Source organism: Panthera tigris, chromosome C1 (genome assembly GCF_018350195.1).
Source record: "Panthera tigris isolate Pti1 chromosome C1, P.tigris_Pti1_mat1.1, whole genome shotgun sequence".
Lineage (NCBI taxonomy): Eukaryota > Metazoa > Chordata > Mammalia > Carnivora > Felidae > Panthera > Panthera tigris.
This window is the reverse complement of record NC_056667.1, coordinates 138485800-138503276: the sequence shown is the minus strand read 5'-3', so window position 1 is coordinate 138503276 and position 17477 is coordinate 138485800. Positions and strand designations below refer to the sequence as shown.

Below are 17477 nucleotides of genomic sequence, written 5' to 3'. Positions count from 1 at the left end.
CTCTGGCTACTCTCTGCCAGTGTCCCTTGTTTGTGTCTCTTCCAGACTTCTAAATGATGGTGTATCCTGGACTCAGCTCTCAGCAACCTCTCTGTCTACATTCTTGACTTTCACATGATCTAAATGAACACTTCAGCTTTCAAATCTCATGTAAGCTCCAAATTCATATATTCAGTCACCCGCTAGACATTGAAACCACTTAGATTCCACTAGCCACTTCAAACTTAACTGACCGAAAATGAAATCGAGCCTTCCATATCTGAGGAAAAGACCAAATTCATCAGGTACGTCCCATAGATTCCATATCCCAAATATATCCCAAAGTCTATCTATCATCTTATCATCTATGCCACACAACCTTAGCCCAAACCACCATGGTTTCTCATCTGGACAACAGCTATAGTGGCCTCACTGGTCTCCCTGACTCCATTCTTGCTCCTAACAATCCAATTTCCATTTAGCTGAGTGAGCTTTCTAGAACTATAAATCAGATGATATCAAATCCTCCCTTAAAAATGCTCCTATTAGACTAGACCTTCTTCACACTGCATTCTCCTGCATCTCACAATAGTGTAGCCCACTGGACTTCTTTATTCCTCAGCTTAGTCCTCAGCATATTCCATGGCTCAGAGCCTTTGCTCTTCACTTCCTTTCCCTTCGAACTTTCTCACTGCAGACCTTCATTGGGCTCACCAGAGATCTTCATTTGACAGTCGCTTTATCACCCTTCAGATATCAACTGCAATTTCTCCTCCTTTGAGGGCTACCATGCTCCTACGTACAGCAGCCCCACCCCACCCTGGCATCACTTTCTATCACATTACCTTATTTGGTTTGCTCCATGGCAATTAGTATGTAACCTATTCTCAACCAATCAAAGGGATCATTACAATTAAAGCATTTAAGTGGCTAAGACAGAAGCCATATAAATCCCAAGAGTTCACCACATGTAGGCAAACCTGCTGCAATTTATGAAAGGAGTCTGGGTGGGACACACACGCACTCCATATACATTACAACTGAAAATGAAATAATCCAGCTTTGCCATGAAAGCCTCCACGTAGAGCAGCTAATTGCATAGGAGCAATCTAACTAAATAACTTACAGGCATCACATGCGAAAAATAACAGCAGATGGTTCTTATATTTTCATAGTTAAAATTAAAAAACAACAACAACAATCAAACCACTTCCTATCAAGTTGTTGAGAGCAAAGTGTCTGTGAACCATATGGCCTGCCTATTAATTCATTTGACCCGTTACCCAACAACCATTCCCCAGCCTTGAAAGGAATATTACTCTGGGAGACGGAGGAAAGCAAAAGACCCACTTAAACATTTAGAAGATGGGCACCAGGAGGGATGTTAAGGAAACTGAAATTAATTACCCAAGAAGAGATCATTCGAGAAGTAATCTCATAACAATCTCTAAGACTAGCCAAGAGTTTGTGACCAAAGGTGCCCAATAATTTGAAGGATTTTTCTCTATCTTCACTAAGAAAAAAAGAAATAGGAAAAAAAACTTTAAATTTCCACAGCAAGATTTAAACTCACTCTGTGGAATTATCTTCAGACACTGAGGAATATTAGGAAGAGGAACGGATTCCTGAGAACAATCACTACAGTCTCTCTCCCGTGTGTTCACATGACTTCTTTCCTGAAAGTACAGGAGATGGCAAGTTCTTTCAGCCACATTCTCACTACTGTCCACCTGCACCATCACCAACCACCATGATCCAAACCCTTTTCTGTTTTATCTCATTTAATTCTCATACTAACTCCATGAGGTAGGTATTACTATCCCCATGCCACAAACTGGAAAACTAAGGCCCAGTCACTTTATCAGCTCCGCTACTTTGGGGAAATACCTTTAAGTCCTTGATTGCAACACCATGCTGCTTTCCTAAGTAGCTTATGACTTACTGGAAAAGCAGGAGACACACAAACAGCAGATGCTTAGGACTAATATGAAAGATGGCAGCAAAGTGATTCATACAGTAACAAGTCAGAGTCTCCTTCTATAGCCTACAGTAGTCAAGAAAGTGTTAACCATGAAGGTGGGACTGACATGAAACCACAGAGGAAAGAATGGCAGCTTAAGATCAGGGAAGAAGGGCAAGACTGGCAAGAAAAATGGTGGCCATGCACATGGCAAGCCTTCCCGGCAACAAAAGGAATTAAGAACAGGCAAAGGCCTTCCACCACGGGAGCCACTAAGGAGGAGCAGCATGGCTCTGAGCTACCTATGGCTGTGGGCTTCAACCAGGGCCACAAAGCGACTGAGAATGCGAACAAGCCAAGGCACAGTGAACCGCCGCAGGTGCCTCACCAAGCACACCAAATTCATGCGGCACATGATCCGAGAGGTGTGTGGCTTTGCCCCATATGAGAAGCATGCCATGGAACTGCTCAAGGTCTCCAAGGACAAGTGCGTGCTCAAGTTCATCAAGAAAAGGGTGTGGATACACATCCAGGCCAAGAGGAAGAGAGAAGAGCTAAGCAATGTCCTGCAGCCACGAGGAAAGTGGCAGCCAAAAAGGACTAACCCTCTTTGCCCCACTTTCCCCCCACGTTCCCCCCAGCCCCCTATGTAATAAGCCTTTTTTGGAACTTGGGGCATTTGACCCCCTCCTGCCAACATCCTTCCAGGGCACAGTGGCGAGGGTCATGGTGGTACACACAGAGACAGAACAACTGAACAGTACTGGAAATGGTTTTTTAATCATAATTAAATAGTCCATATATGCTGGGGGGGGGGGGGGGGGGGGACAGGCAAAGGCCAACCAGAACCTAGGAAAAGGCAGGTGTGAGACTTGTTATGAAAAGTCGAAGTTATTGAGAAAAATCCCAGAATTTTTCAGAGCCTAAAGGTCCTTCAAGGTCAGCCCAACTCAACGTTGTGTTTTACAAATAAACAAGTTCTAGGTCAGGACAGACTAGACAACTTGCAGTAGGTCACCCAGCCAATTAGGTTAGGTAGCAGATCTGTGCCCAGAACCCAGACCTCCTGGCTCCCTACCTAGTGCTCTAAAAGTTCTGGCTTTAGAATCAACTGCTCTCTCTCTGAAAATCAAGCAAACAACAAGCATCAGCCTCTGGTGCTTTGTTTTTCCTGCTTTCTTCCCAACCAATTCTAAATTATTTCCAAATACACAGTTGATGATGGTTCCTTGAGCAAAGAGTCACTGCTGTAAGAACTGGAGCAATACAGCAGGGGAACCAGAATCATGGCCTCTCAGAGTTAGTATGTCCTTGCAGTCAACCCATCAGCCTCCTCTCAATGAGAAGCTTTGGTCTGTCTCCACAAGCCTTCATGGGCAACGATGAACTGCTTGAAACCCAACTGGCTCTGATTGTCGGAATGTTGTATCCTTATATTGACTTAAATCTGCACCCTGAAGCATTAGACCTGACACCATCCTCCAGAATAAGACAGACCAAGGCTGGAGAGACCTGCCTACATCGACATCCCAGCTTTGTTTCATTTTGGGAGCTGTGTTCATTGTCTTACTCTCTTTTCTCTCATCTCAGAGGAAAGGAGAAAGATCGATGTGCTTCCTTCCTAAAAGTTGTGTGGATTTGTCCAGACTTGAAGGACTCCAAAGGTATTCAAGGTTAAGACATCACTAAAACATTATATTAGTTTGCACAAGAAGGAATTGAATAAAATAAACTCATGGACTATGAAGGGCTTTGGCAACAACCTGAAAGAATGTTTCCAAAACATTACCTAAATAGCAAGAAGTCCTGGGGTTAATGTTGATACTCATTTTTTATCAACACAAACATCCTGCCAAAACAAGTTTTGTTTTGTATTTTTTATTGAAATATAATTCACATACCATAAAATTCGCCCCTCTAATAAAAGGGCACATTCTCGGAATATTCACAAGATTGGACAATCATCACCACTATCTAATTGCAGAACATTCCTTTCATCACCCCAAAAGGAAACTCTGTACTCCCCATCCTACTGATCTACTTTGTGTCTTTACAGCTTTGCCTGTTTTAGATATTTCATACAAATAGAAGCATAAATATGTAGCTTTTTGTGATTAACATTTTCTTTCACTTAGTATGTTTTTAAGGTTCGGCTATATTGTAGCATAAATCGTTACTTTATTCCCTTTCATGACCGAATAATATTCTATTGCATGGATTTACCACATTTTATGTATCCATTCATCAGTAGGATGGACGTTTGGGTTGTTTCTACCTTGGGGCTGTTACGAATACTGCTATGAACATCCATATACAACTTTTTATGTGGACATATGTTTTCATTTCTCCTTTCATTTCACATACCCAGGAGTGGAATTTCTAGGTCAGACAGTAACTTTATGTGAGTTCACTTTTGGGGGGACTAACAAATTGTTTTCCATAGCAGCTGCACCATTTTACATTCCCACCAGCAGTGGATGAGGGTTCCGCTTGCTCCACATCCTTGCCATCACTTGTTATTGTCTTGTCTTCTTTATTACAACATCCTAGCGAGTATGCAGTAGTATTTCTTTGTGATGTTGATTTTTATCTCAGGAGTTTTTTAATTGATGCTTAACATATCGTAAAATGTATTTCAACATATATTATGGATACAGAGATGTTTCCAGGCATTGTAATACACTGTTGTGTACTTAACATTTACAAAGTGGTCCTGAGTGGGGAATCATCTCATAGGGAAACAAAAATTATACATATCCATGTGCTTTAAGAAAAAGAACAGTTTACTAGGAAGAGAGGACATTTAAAGGTATTTATGATAGGGTTTCTGTGCTCCTCACTCCAGTAGTTAATACTGAGTGTTGTCCAGGGAAGGCAGCCTACCAATACATGGGGTAAATGAATTCACATAAACATGGCTTAACCCTCTGTCTCTGAAGCTCAGTTTCCTCATCACTAAAACGGAGCTAATAAGATCCAGAATTCAGGATTGTGAAAATTAGCTATGTTCGGGAGAATAAAGGACCTACCGTATGCCCGATGTTCTAGAAGGTGCTCAAGTCATGGTCAGTGCTATTCTGTAATAAAAAGTTTCGACCAATGTGTACCAGGCATTTGCATTACACCAAACTTAACGAGCAGTGACCCTTTAAAGGAAAGGATGCTGATAAGCAACAATCACTCACAATGTACCAGCTCAGAGACTTGCCATCCTGATGACCCTACAACACCCTAATGCCAAATCACACCTCACGCAACTCCAGGCCCCAGGTCTGCCACCCATAAGCTCAGCTCCATGAGACCTTTAATTTCTGAGGGTCCTAGCAAAACTAACTCTGTCCCAAGGCTATCCTCTGTACTCTAAAAATAAATGAAATTTTGATGTTCAGGTATAAAGCCTATTTAGGAAAGGTGAGGAGCTATGTCTTGTGCAGGCACTCATAGACTCATCAGCTCTGCTATTACAGCTTTGGAGCCCTCCAGAAACTTCTGTGATAACGCCAACTGTAAACATGAAGCAGATGCTCCCAGGGTCCTGACCATATCCTCCCCACCTTTACCATTTCCATGCGGGCTGGCCTGACCTTCAGCCTCTGCTTCTCTGGCTGCCTCAGCCCTCTCTGTCACCTGATGCACACCAGAAGGACCATCCCAGCACCAACCCAGCAGGCCTCACCCAATGACTGATAGGAGGTGGGGTAAATACTTTAGCTCCCCTGCCCAGAGGTGGAAGTGGAGGGGGAAACTTGGAGACACGTATTCCAAACTGGCTCTCAGAGCTCCCCGTTGCAATGAAACCCCCTTGCCCACGGTGCTAACTTGCATGACACACCCTATATTGGTTTCTTACAGTTCCCTGTCTCGTTTCTCCATTCTTCTTCAGTGTTTCTTGGATTCACCTCCCAAAGAAACCTGCAATTGAATCCCTGTCTTAGTGCCTGCTTTAGGAAAGCCCAAAGTAAGATAAAATCCTAGACATTTTGCTCTTTCATTCACTAGGTCCTAAGAGATTCTGAATGTGTTGCATCGCTGCCAACCACGGAGCCATCACATTTGGTCGATATCCAGACAAGGGGGTGAATGGAAATTGAAATCTTTGTTAAAATTCTACAAGCTGTGGGCTTAGGACCCTGTTCTGAGGGGGGGCGGGGGGGGGGGAAGAGTGCCTATTGAAATCTTTGTTAAAATTCTACAAGCTGTGGGCTTAGGACCCTGTTCTGAGGGGGGGCGGGGGGGGGGGGGAAGAGTGCCTTTTTCTTCACAAAAGAGTGCTGGTCACTTGCCAGGCTTTGGGCCCATGGAGCCACCTCTGCCCAGAGGATTACCAATTTCTAATTTACACAAAGGAGCACTACACCCTCATGAAGGCCATGGCCTAGTAGAGTGCTTTATACACGACGGTACAGGGGCGCCTGGTGGCTCAGTCGGTTGAGCGTCCGACTTCGGCTCAGGTCATGATCTCACAGTCTGTGAGTTCGAGCCCCACGTTGGGCTCTGTGCTGATGGCTCAGAGCCTGGAGCCTGCTTTGGATTCTGTGTATCCCCCTCTCTGCCCCTCCCCTCCCCATGCTCTGTCTCTCTCTCTCTCTCTCTCTCTGTGAAAAATAAACAAACATTAAAAAAAAAAATTTATACATGACGGTACAGGGTAGGTGCTCACTAAAAGTCTGCTGCTGCTGCTGCTGCTGCTGCTGCTGCTGACCAATGCCTGCCAGATGAGCAACAAGGAGGTCAGGTGCCAGGACACCATGAAATAGTGCTGGGGGTGGGAGGGTGGAGGGAATCCATACTCACTGTATTTCTCCAGTGTGTCAGAAACTTTCCTTGTTACTGACCATTCTCATCCCCCACCTCCAAGATTTCAGCAGTCGTGGAGTTGCCTGTCTCTTCCTGTATCCCTTTACTCCTCTTTACCCCACCACCTATCTTCCCATTTATCTGGAACTGGGCTGCAAATTCCCAAAGCAGAAAAAAGTTCCACTGTGCACCTTGGGGCAAACCACCCCATACCTGGCAGTGACTATCTGCTTTTCCCAACACTGTGATATCCTGTCCAGGGTCCACGAATCTGCCAATATACAGACGTGGTCTCACAATGAAGACCTCCATGTTCTCCTCCCCACTCTGTCGCCTGCCCCCATCTACGCTGGGAGAACTCTATGACTGGAGATATAAGCCAGTGTCAGCCCCAGACATTCCCATCCCCCTCCCCACACTGGCTCTGTGCCCCAAGGAAGGCAGCTGGTGCCAGTTCCGGCCAAAGCCAAGGCTGCTCCCAGGAGAGGCTGTAATGAAACCGACAGAGCAATGATTGGCTTCTACTGAGTTGCCAAGGTGATGCCAACCACGTCTCAAGAATGAACAAAGGCAACACACAAGAATGAATCTTGTAAGCCTTCTTCCTGCAGGAAACCAGGCTACAATCCTTTCTTTTCTGCCAAAAGTCCCACTGCATGGACACACAAGCACTGTCAGGATCACAGACAGCTATGGAAAAAACACTCTGGGAAAGGGAACTGCCCAAGTGATAATGAAGAAATTCAGAATTATTGCCCAGCTAACAGGCAAAATGAAGACAGAAGTATTACTTCTGTTAAAGAAATTAATGGAATCTGTGTTGCAAAGCTAAGATTCTTATTTATATGTGATTTTCATTTCGTCTCAAAATATAACGACCTTCCCCCCACCCCCAGTCTTCTCCATTTAATTGCTCTGTACCCTAATCTGCCAAGATGCAGGAATTACTAGATTGAGTCAGGGGAACTGGTTCTGGATCAGGACTTTGCCCCTTACATACTTTGTGATCTTAAACAATTTGCCCATTTTTCTGGGCCTCCTCCTCTCTAAGAAAAGTTAAAGATTGGATCTTTCCAACTCTAATATGAAATAATAATGGGCAGCACAAACATCCTGGGATTTTCCCCATAAGATCAGCTTCTGTCTTGACCACATATAGCACAAGAGGGGGTAAACTTTAAACTGGCATGAGTTCAATGTTTTATATACTTACAAGAAATGAGTAAAAATTGCTATAGTTTTTTCAGATCTGGTTTTCTGCCAAATGAAGTCTGGAAAAAAAAATATATCAAACTTTCCTCACTGGAGGAAAGAGGGTATAAAGCTGCTCCACTGAGGGTAGAATGTAGGATTTCTTTTGCCAAATGGAAGATAGCAAAGAAAACCCTGAGCGCTCTCTCTGGGGCGAATCACCCTGGTGGCAGCTTCCTGGCAGAGCCCTGTGCAATCCAGTCAAATTGCCACGCTGCAAACCTCTCCCAGTTGTGCCAAGACTCATGGTGGCACCTCCAACATGGAAGCCACATGGTGGCACATGCAAAGTTTCTTCCCTTTAGCTAAAATGTGAAATAGAAAAACTTTTGCCCAGGCTTGCGCTTGGCTGGGTATGGTACATACAGAGGCTTCTGATAAACACGCACTGAAAATATTTATTGCAAATAGAACTGATATTCTATTAATTGTTTTCACTCTCCAGAAACAGCTTATATAATTATAATTTCCAATGTATTGGAGAGCAATGTTGCTCTTATGGTATGTTCAGATCCCTAGTCTCCATTTGTATCTCATGATTTTAGAGAGTGGGTGGGAATATTAGCTTTCCTTTCTGGGAATAGAGAATAACTTCTCATGAGCATGTAGAAGGCAACAATTTGAGCTGAGAGTAGGATCCAGAATTTCTGGTTCCCAGCCAAGCCTTCTACCCATAACACCATTTTGCATCTCATCATTGATCCTCCAAGAACATATTTTATCTCTCAACCATAGATTTTCTAAGAATTCTGTGCAATTGGGTTTAGAACATGATGCAGTATAACTCAGCCAGCAATAGTCATTAAGTTCAGGGTAGCTATGTCACAATTAGTGTCCAAGGTGCCACCTCCATTGGCTGAGCACACACTGGCACCAAAAAAAAGGGGGGGGGGGTTTCTGATACCAACTCTGAATAGGTCTTCACCAGCCAGCTCAGTCTAGGATGCATGGGCTGGAACTCAGCACACATAGGCTCATGCATCCCAGTCCAATGAGACTCTCTCCTCATCCAGGAGAACCAAATGTTGGTCCATAGAGGCAGAGATGACCACCCAACTGACAGGTGAAGTACTTAGGGCACCAAAAAAACATGTTTTTTAAGATCTGTTGTTCTTGAGTTCAGCCACAATTGAGTTATCAGAAACTCTAAAAGAAGCTTTTAATTGTAGCTGACACAGAAGCTTTGTATCTTTTAAAAGATGTTCAAGTTTTACTTGGAGGACAGGGCAGCATATTTTTCAGTGACTAGAAGGGCCACGTGGCCACAAACAAGGTAAAATTGGAAGAGCAAAATCTCCCCACACTTCTTCCTGCCCTGCCCCTCCTTCCTGACTTGAGGTTCCACCACGTGAACGTTTAGTGGATTAGACAGCAAAAGAGACTATGGCTCCAGAAGGCTAACTCATCAGAAATAGCTCTTGTCTGCTGCCAGGAGCAGCACGTAGCTTATCAGATTCATTAGTTAACAGAACCCAGGTAAACCAATTGTTCATTCCTGAGTGTGTGTGTGTGTGTTTTGGGGGGAGAAATTCCCCGGGCCAACCAGGGAAAATCAGCATGACGGGGACACAGCAGCAAAGCCAAATGTCACCTCCTTCACAGCCAGGCTAGGATGCACCAGCAAAAAACTGTTTAAAACGATTACTTCAAGCAGCTTTGGCTCAACTATCCAGGGTAATAATTGTTTAATAGGCACCCACACTCATTATCTAAAGAGCTGATTACTGGTACCTTCTCCCTTGAGAAGGGAACCCCGTGTTCATCCATGCTCACCCTATGTTTCCTTTCAATATCTCCCTCTTCATGACCCTGTTTCAGGAAAAGGAAGGAGGCCATGTTCTCTTCTTCTATTAATTTTTTCTTCTTTCTCCTTCCTCAGACTATTGCCTCTCTCTGCCTTCTGGAAGTCGGTCTTGCCTCTCCACCCTCCATCCAATTTTTGCCCTCATTCAGCTGCTTTCTTAAAGGGCTCCAAAGGCTCTTAATCATCAAATCTCTAAGACCTTTGAGACCCCACAATGTCCTCAACATGTAAAAACCATTTAAAGCGACGCACCTGCCCCTCCTGTTGAAACTGATCTGCTGTCTTCCCAAGCTTCATGCTCTGCTCAGCCTCCTCCCTCTTTTGATGCCTCCTTCTCTGCCTGACACCAGTTCTGCTTGTTACCAACTCCAAATAAAGAACCAACCAGCTCTCTTACTGAGCCTCGTCTCTGCTTTGAACCTTCCTCTTCTGTGCTCACCCCCATGGGAGAGCTCAAACACTACTATAGATCAGCCATAAGCTGTGTGCAGAAGACTCAAAAGTCTATCTCTAACCCTGAGCCCCAAAACCCTGTTACCAACTGTTTGATTAAAACCTCCAACTGGATGTCCCCAAATACCCTAAACAACATATGTTGAAGAAGGAGCTCACTGCCTTCTCACTCCTCCTCCTCCTCTTTGCCTTGACCCACTTATGTCTATCACTCTCCCCAGTCATGTAGGCTGAAAAGCTCAAGCCATTTTGCCCACAGCTCTCCCTCACCACCATCACCCAGTAACTGCCAGAGTGGTGGTTCATTTATTTGGTCTATCTCTTGCTTGGTATCTCAACTACCATTTTTACTTTTTACCCAGACTTGTGTGAGAGCTTTGTAAGAGGTCTGCTTATCTCCTCTACCTCTATTCTATATCCTTTGCCAAATCCATCTGGCTTTGACCCAATTCCTAAAAGATGGTGATCAATTGCTAGGATGCCCTACTGTACATGCACCCTCTAGTTAGGTGCCATCCATAACGCAGAACCTACCATTCCACCCAGGTGAATCCTTCCCTACCTGACACTCAAGCAATGTGCTTGCAGCAACTTCCATGCACCCACCTCACTGCTCTAACGTCTCCTTTTAACTGAAATGGCACATTGTTACCGTCACCTTGTTATCTGTCAAAACACTACCTGATCTTTAAGACTCATACCAAGTGTTATCTCTTCCAAGATAAAGGTTTTTCTTGAGCCTCTCAAATAGATGTCATTTCTCTCTCTTTCTCTTGTTCTCCGAACTTCTATGGCACTTTGATACCCTTTCAGGAGGACTCTGACACAAAGTACTTCATATTACAGTCATCTGGGAGCAGCATGTTACAGAAAGAAAACAGGATCCAGGATCAGAGATTGGGGCAAGAGAGTGACTCTCCTGCCAGACCCTACACTTTTGAGGGGTCATCACAACTACTCTCTAATGTAACTACCACTCTTCGCATTTTATTACTGGCAAAGTCAGGTTCAGAGAGGTCCCTGATTTGCAAAGGGTCAGGAAGCCCATATTACATTTGCTTCATGGGGTAGAAGAGGGAATCAACTAATAAAAAGCATACAAGGGGCGCCTGGCCGGCTCAGTCAGTAGAGCATGTGACTCTTGATCTCAGGGTCATGAGTGTGAGCTGCATGTTGGGCATAGAGATTACTCAAAAAATAAAATAAAGTCAGGGGCACCTGGGTGGCTCAGCTGGTTAAGCGTCTGACCTCAGCTCAGGTCATGATCTTGCTATCTGTGAGTTCGATCCCTGTGTCAGGCTCTGTGTTCACAGCTCAGAGCCCGGAGCCTGCTTCGGATTCTGTGTCTCCCTCTCTCTCTGCCCCTCCACCACTCACTCTCTGTCTGTCTCTCAAAAATAAATAAAACCAATAATTAAAAAAAATTTTAATAAAAAAATAAAATAAAGTCTATAAAATGGTATTTTTTAAATTTTTTTAATGCTATTCTTTTTTAAAGAGTCAGGCAAAACTCACTCTACAAATCATAAAGCATTGTACATGGATTTGCTATTAACATTACAACTTATCTTACCCTTTTAGTTATTTAATTTTTAGTTATTTAGTCATTTATTTTTAGTTATTCAGTTATTTATTTATTTAGGACATGTTTTCTACCTAACCCATCTTTGGATTCTCTGCAGCATTTATGATAATTATTGAAAGCGCTTATTTAATTATTTAATCAATTTAGTTGTTTAATTAAATTGGACTTCTGATGCCATGACTTAATAGTATTTTGAAAATTTCCACTGTAAAATAAAAGTTCCTGTTTATTGAAGAGTGCCAGACACAGACTACCACTAATCTCCATAGCAATGCTGCTTGCATTATTATCCCCATTTTATACGTGGAGAAGTAAGAAAACAGGATAGCAAGTAACAGTCACCAGCTCATAATCAGCAGAGGCAGGAGGATCTGATCTCAAATCTCACGATTTCCTGCCATCACACTCCTGACCACAAGGGTCCAATGCATCCAGATGCTGTCGCAATTGAGCAATGTTTCTGTATCAAAGGTGATTCCTGTCATTGTCTTTCCTGTATGTGTGAGCATGAGAGTTCCCTCTCAGATCCAATTAAATTTTACCACAACCTCCTAAACACTGGCATAATCAGCCCTCTCCTCCACACAGTGGAACAGATTTCATACATTCTTTTTAAAGTTTTTAATTTTAATTCCAGTACAGTTAACATATAGTGTGCTATTAGTTTCAGGTGTATAATACAGTGATTCAACACTCACTCGGTGCCCAATCTGATAAATGTACTCTTTATATTCTTACAGATTTAGAGTTTCCCTTCTCACTGCTTTATTCAACAAATATCGCTAGAACCCCTCATGCGCCAGGCATTGTTGTGGACACCGGGAACACAGCAGTGATGAGACATGGCTTCTGTTTTGATGGAGCTTTCATTCTAACAGAGTGGGAGGAGACAGGTAATAAGCAACCAAATGAAATCATAACAAAGGTCATTTCTGCTAGTGTTGTGATGTGATGGACATGAAGAGGGTCAGGGAGGACGGTTCTGAGCATGTAATAACGGAGCGCAGGCTTGGAGCTCCGCCAGCCACAGGAAGAGCCAGGGGCAGAGTGTGCCAAGAGAGGTGACCTAAAAAGGGCCACTTTGAGTTAGGAAGCACTGAGTGTGTTGCAAAGTGGGCAGGTGTATCTGGAGAGAGCAAGGAGCAAGGCGGTATGAGGTGAGGAGGGAAGAGCCAGGCTGATGCTCTGTCGTGCATCCTTGTAATATACTTTAAAGCAAAGGAATGGCCTGATCTGGCTTCTGTTTTTAAAATATTACCCTGGCTGCTCTGGGTGGACTTGGGTGTTTGGAGAGGGAAGGGAAGAAGACAAACGGAAAGACAACTTTGGAGGCCATTGAGAAGTCCAGAAAGACAGGGGGCAGCCTGGACTAAGGAACAGGCAATGAGGACAGAAAGAGGAGGGTGGATCCGAGTAGAGTCGGGCGGTAGGTCCAGGTCACAGGATGACAAGGCAGCGCACGAAGGACCCCTGCAAGTCTCCTGATCTCCGTGCCAGAGTCACAGACCGCACACTGCTTACTCAGGTCAACCCAACAAGGCCAGCCAAGCCAGAAAGGCCTACTTATCCTTATTCTCAAGACACTTGTCGGAGACTGCCTCTCCTCTTAGGACCTCCACGGTAAAGTATGCCAACTGTGGAGTCATTGAGTGGTCCAGAAATCAAGGCAAAGAGAGAGCCCAAGGTACTAAACAGCTCACGCCAACATCTTTCATCCCCACAACAATCCCGTGGAAACGGTGCCAAAACTCCCACACGACAGGACAAGAGATTCCCGACTATCACTCAACCACTATGTGACAGATCCGCAGTCGAGTCCAGATCTGTCCGACCTCAATGTCCACGCCCCTTCAACCACACCATGTATGAAATCCAGAGAGACTTCACTGCACAGACAATGAACTTCACAGTGGCTGCAGTGACCATGAGTTGATGATACCCACTCCTGAAACTACTCAGAGTTTTGCTCCTTAACTTTGGTTTCTCCTACTTGTTTCAAAATTTTCTAGGTAAGAATACTTTCATTTCTTTAACATAAATTATTGGTGGTCCCTTATGTCAGGCAACATGCCAGATCCTAAAAAGCCAAGAGTGAAATGGACACATTCCCCAAGCACCAAAAGTCCAGGGTCCGATAGAGGAGTCAAAGAAGCAGCGAAGAAAGGTGGCTTTTCGTCCTTTGGTCCTTTAAAGCTCTATAAATGCTAGGGTTAAATTGACACTAGAAATGTGGCTGATATTTTCAGTGACTTCATTGCTTTGATGCCACATTGGCCTCCTTATGTAGATAACTTCACAGATTCCTTCCATTTCATTAATCTGTATGAGGACTATCTAATAAAAAAAAATGTGTCAACCTTAATGCAAAATCTCAGGCAAAGTAACCCTTCTCTATTTTAAGCAGCCTTCAGAATGTTAGCAGTGTTAATCATAGCACCTCACTAGACAGGTATGATCAATTCTAAGCATAATGTGGGGAACGGTAGTAATAGAGAACACTTATTGGTTGCTGGAATCAGGTACAGTAGGGCGTGCACTGCAAAAATTACCTCATTGAGGAGAGCCTGGGAGGCTCAGTCAGTTGAGCATCCAACTCTTGATTTTGGCTCAGGTCACTATCTTGTGGTCATGAGATCAAGCCCCACATCAGGCTCTGCATTGACAGTGTGGAGCCTGCTTGGGATTCTCTCTGCATCTTCCTCTGCCCCCTCCCCTACTTGTGCTAGATCTCTCTCAAAAAAAAAAAAAAATTACCTCATTGAATTCTCAGACAACACCATGGAGTAGATAATTTTGGGATACCCATTTTACAGTTAGAGAAACTAAGACCAAGGGGGGGGGGGGTTAAATGACTTGTATATGTTACCTAGAGAATAAATGTGGGATAAAACAAAGGCCCAAATTCTTCATGCCTCTTATGTTCTACTAAGGCCAGGGTGGTCTTTAAGATGACTAAGGGGTTAGAAATAAGAAACTGGATTGATGGACCTAGCTTTGTCTGGAGGAAAAGAATCTTGGAAGGTGATTCATCAAAGCATATTCAGGATATTTTTAAATAAACTGAGACAGCTGCTTCCATCTTCCCTGAGGATAGAAGATAAGGCTTCCGCCCTCCACCTGGCAGGTGAGGATAAAGAACGAGATAAGGAATGTCCAGACAGTGGGGTCTTGCTCGACCCTGGGGAGCTCTGATGTCCCCTACAATTGTTTGCCAAACCACAAATGCTTCCTCTTAACCCTACTCTTTCTTCAAAGACCATTTAAAATCCCACCCACTGATATGTCTTTTTTTTTTTTTCTGGTTATTTTCTTTTTTTGTCTGTTTTTTGTTTTGTTTTGTTTTGTTTTTTAATCTTTATTTTTGAGAGAGAGAGAAAGAGACAGACAGACAGACAGAATATGAGTGGGGAAGAGGGAGACACAGAATCTGAGGCAGGCTCCAGGCTCTGAGCTCTCAGCACAGAGCCTCACGTGGGGCTCAAACTCATGAACCACAAAATCATGACCTGAGCCGAAGTCAGACACTTAAGCGACTGAGCCACCCAGGCACCCCGGTTATTTTCTTTTTTTTGATAATATACGTCTTTTCCCCAATTGAGTGGCAATTCTCTGGAGGGAAGGAGCCAGGACTTTCCTATCCCTTCCATCATCAAAGCATTTCTTTGGAAAATATATATGCATAGTGATTCCACAAGTAATCATCTGAGCTGCTTTGAAAAGTCTAATTTTCAGCCTGGTAAACACCAGAATGCTATTACAGATCAATTCCATTCCTGTAACTGTGAGCAATACTGAAATAGAAGAAAAGCCAGGCCAGCCAAAACTTGTAATGCAAATGGTGGCAATAAGAACTGAGTAGGTTGGAAAGATTTGAGACAGGGACAGGCCAAACGACTTTTGGCCTGGAGACCGCCAGGTAGATCTGCAGATGAACCAAATGGCAGGGCATCGCTTTCACCCTAAGAGAGACTGCTGAGCGGCCCCAGGCACATACATGCCTCGGGGCTCCAACCACTCAACTGCCACCGAGCCACACAGTAAGACAAGAGGGATAGTGCTCTCTACACCTGCCACAAGAGCCAGCTGAGCCACAAAAGCCAGCTCCACATCTGTCAACTCCCCACCCTCCTTTCCCCGACCTTCCAGTGGTGCCCACAGGCCAGGGTATGTGGTCAGGAAGCTCTGGGCTTGGGGCCATACACAGAAAATGACTTTCCTTTTCTCCCTGGATTAGATGTGTTCCAAATGACTCATGGTTCCAGTGGTCACTGGGCTCCCACATGCTCCATGATCTGACTTAGGCAGGGACACAAACATGTGGGCACAGCATCTCAGGAGAAGCGCCCTCAGCCCTCCGGGTTAACAGGAAAAGTTTGGGGCGCAGTCATCGTGCAGTGAGCTGGGCCCATGCCATGCCCACAGTTCCACATGCGGGTGCATAAGTACCTCTGTGTCTGAAGCCCAAGACCTTCCTAGCAGCGAGCTGACGCCTTCAGTGAGGCAACAACAGGCTGTCCTTCACAGGCCACCTCTTTGAGGAGAAGGTGGTCCCTGTGACATCAGTGGAGGAGACTTCCTACTTCCCCCTGAAGACCAACAAGCACCTCTTCAGAGACCGACTCTCTGTACCGTGCTTCCTTAATTAAAGGAACCTCACTAGACAGCACCAGAGGGTCTGAATCAGGTGGCTTTTCTGCTAATCCCCTTTCGATGGGTTTGAAAAGCCTTCAGACGCTACTACCTTCATTTTCCGTTTTCCAGCAATATCACAGCAAGTGTCACCCCTCCCTGCAGTAAGGCATGTCAGTTCTGAACACCCCCTCCACTCCCCAGGACCTCCCAAAGATCAGTGAGTCAGGGTTTGCTTTGATCCCCTCGGTTTCCACCTTCACAGCCATTCGCTTCCCTCCAGGCACTAGGGCTGGCTCTCCTCCCTCCTTCTCTGCTGAATTATTTAAACATCAAGAACTAGATAAAATTTACTTGCAGAATCGCCTGGTGGGAGAAGAGGTGATGTCCTGCTGTCTCCTCTGTCCTTGCTCTTTCCTCTTTGCTCTTTCTCTCCTCCATCTTAGGACAGCGCTGACCTTGGCTCCATCTATCTCCTCTCACACATGACTAGGCCAGCTCCTCCTCCATTAGCTAAAAACATGTGCACATTTTTGCTATTCTGAAAAACAAAAACCTCCCATCCACCTTGTTTCTGCTTCAATTTATTGTGCCGTCCTCATGTACCAAGCTTCTCAGGAAAAAGTAGAATAAATTCCCTGCTCCCTTCCCCTGACCCATTCTTTTTGCTAAATCGGTAGCAGCAAAGACCCCACAGTTGTCCCGTCAACAATGCCACTGCCTCCCCCCCATCGCTGCTGTACTGCCCTCTCTGCAAGCATCTGGCCCTCCTGCCCACCTTCCCCTTCTGTGAGGATCTGTCCTGGAGTTCTGCATTCTCCTGGTGTCTTCTGACCTCTCTTAGTCTTTTCTTTCTGAACACTGGCCTTCTCCAGGGCAAAGTTTTGGTTCCTCTTCCCTCTCTCAACCACTGTGTCCCAACTCAGGGATTTCTGTGCCACCATCAGAATTTTTGCCACAGCTCTGTACCATCCACAAACTTTTGTTGTAGCATTTTCCTCTAAATCAATTCATTTTTC

At 44.6% G+C, this 17477-nt stretch overlaps 1 protein-coding gene across 4 annotated transcripts in view; it reads right to left on the bottom strand.

Moving 5' to 3' along the window:
• Positions 1–17477, bottom strand: part of KIF5C (kinesin family member 5C) — a 162434-nt gene that overhangs the window by 112087 nt on the left and 32870 nt on the right. Inside the window, exon 1 of one of the 4 annotated variants that reach the window (XM_042994424.1) lies at positions 16813–16914. The exons of 2 other annotated variants lie outside the window; for them this stretch is intronic. In XM_042994424.1, coding sequence (XP_042850358.1) covers positions 16813–16899 — 87 coding nt within the window. In that variant the 5' untranslated portion in view covers positions 16900–16914. Of the gene's footprint in view, positions 1–16812; positions 16915–17477 lie in introns of those variants that run through there. One more of the 4 variants, XM_042994425.1, reaches the window with a different exon arrangement.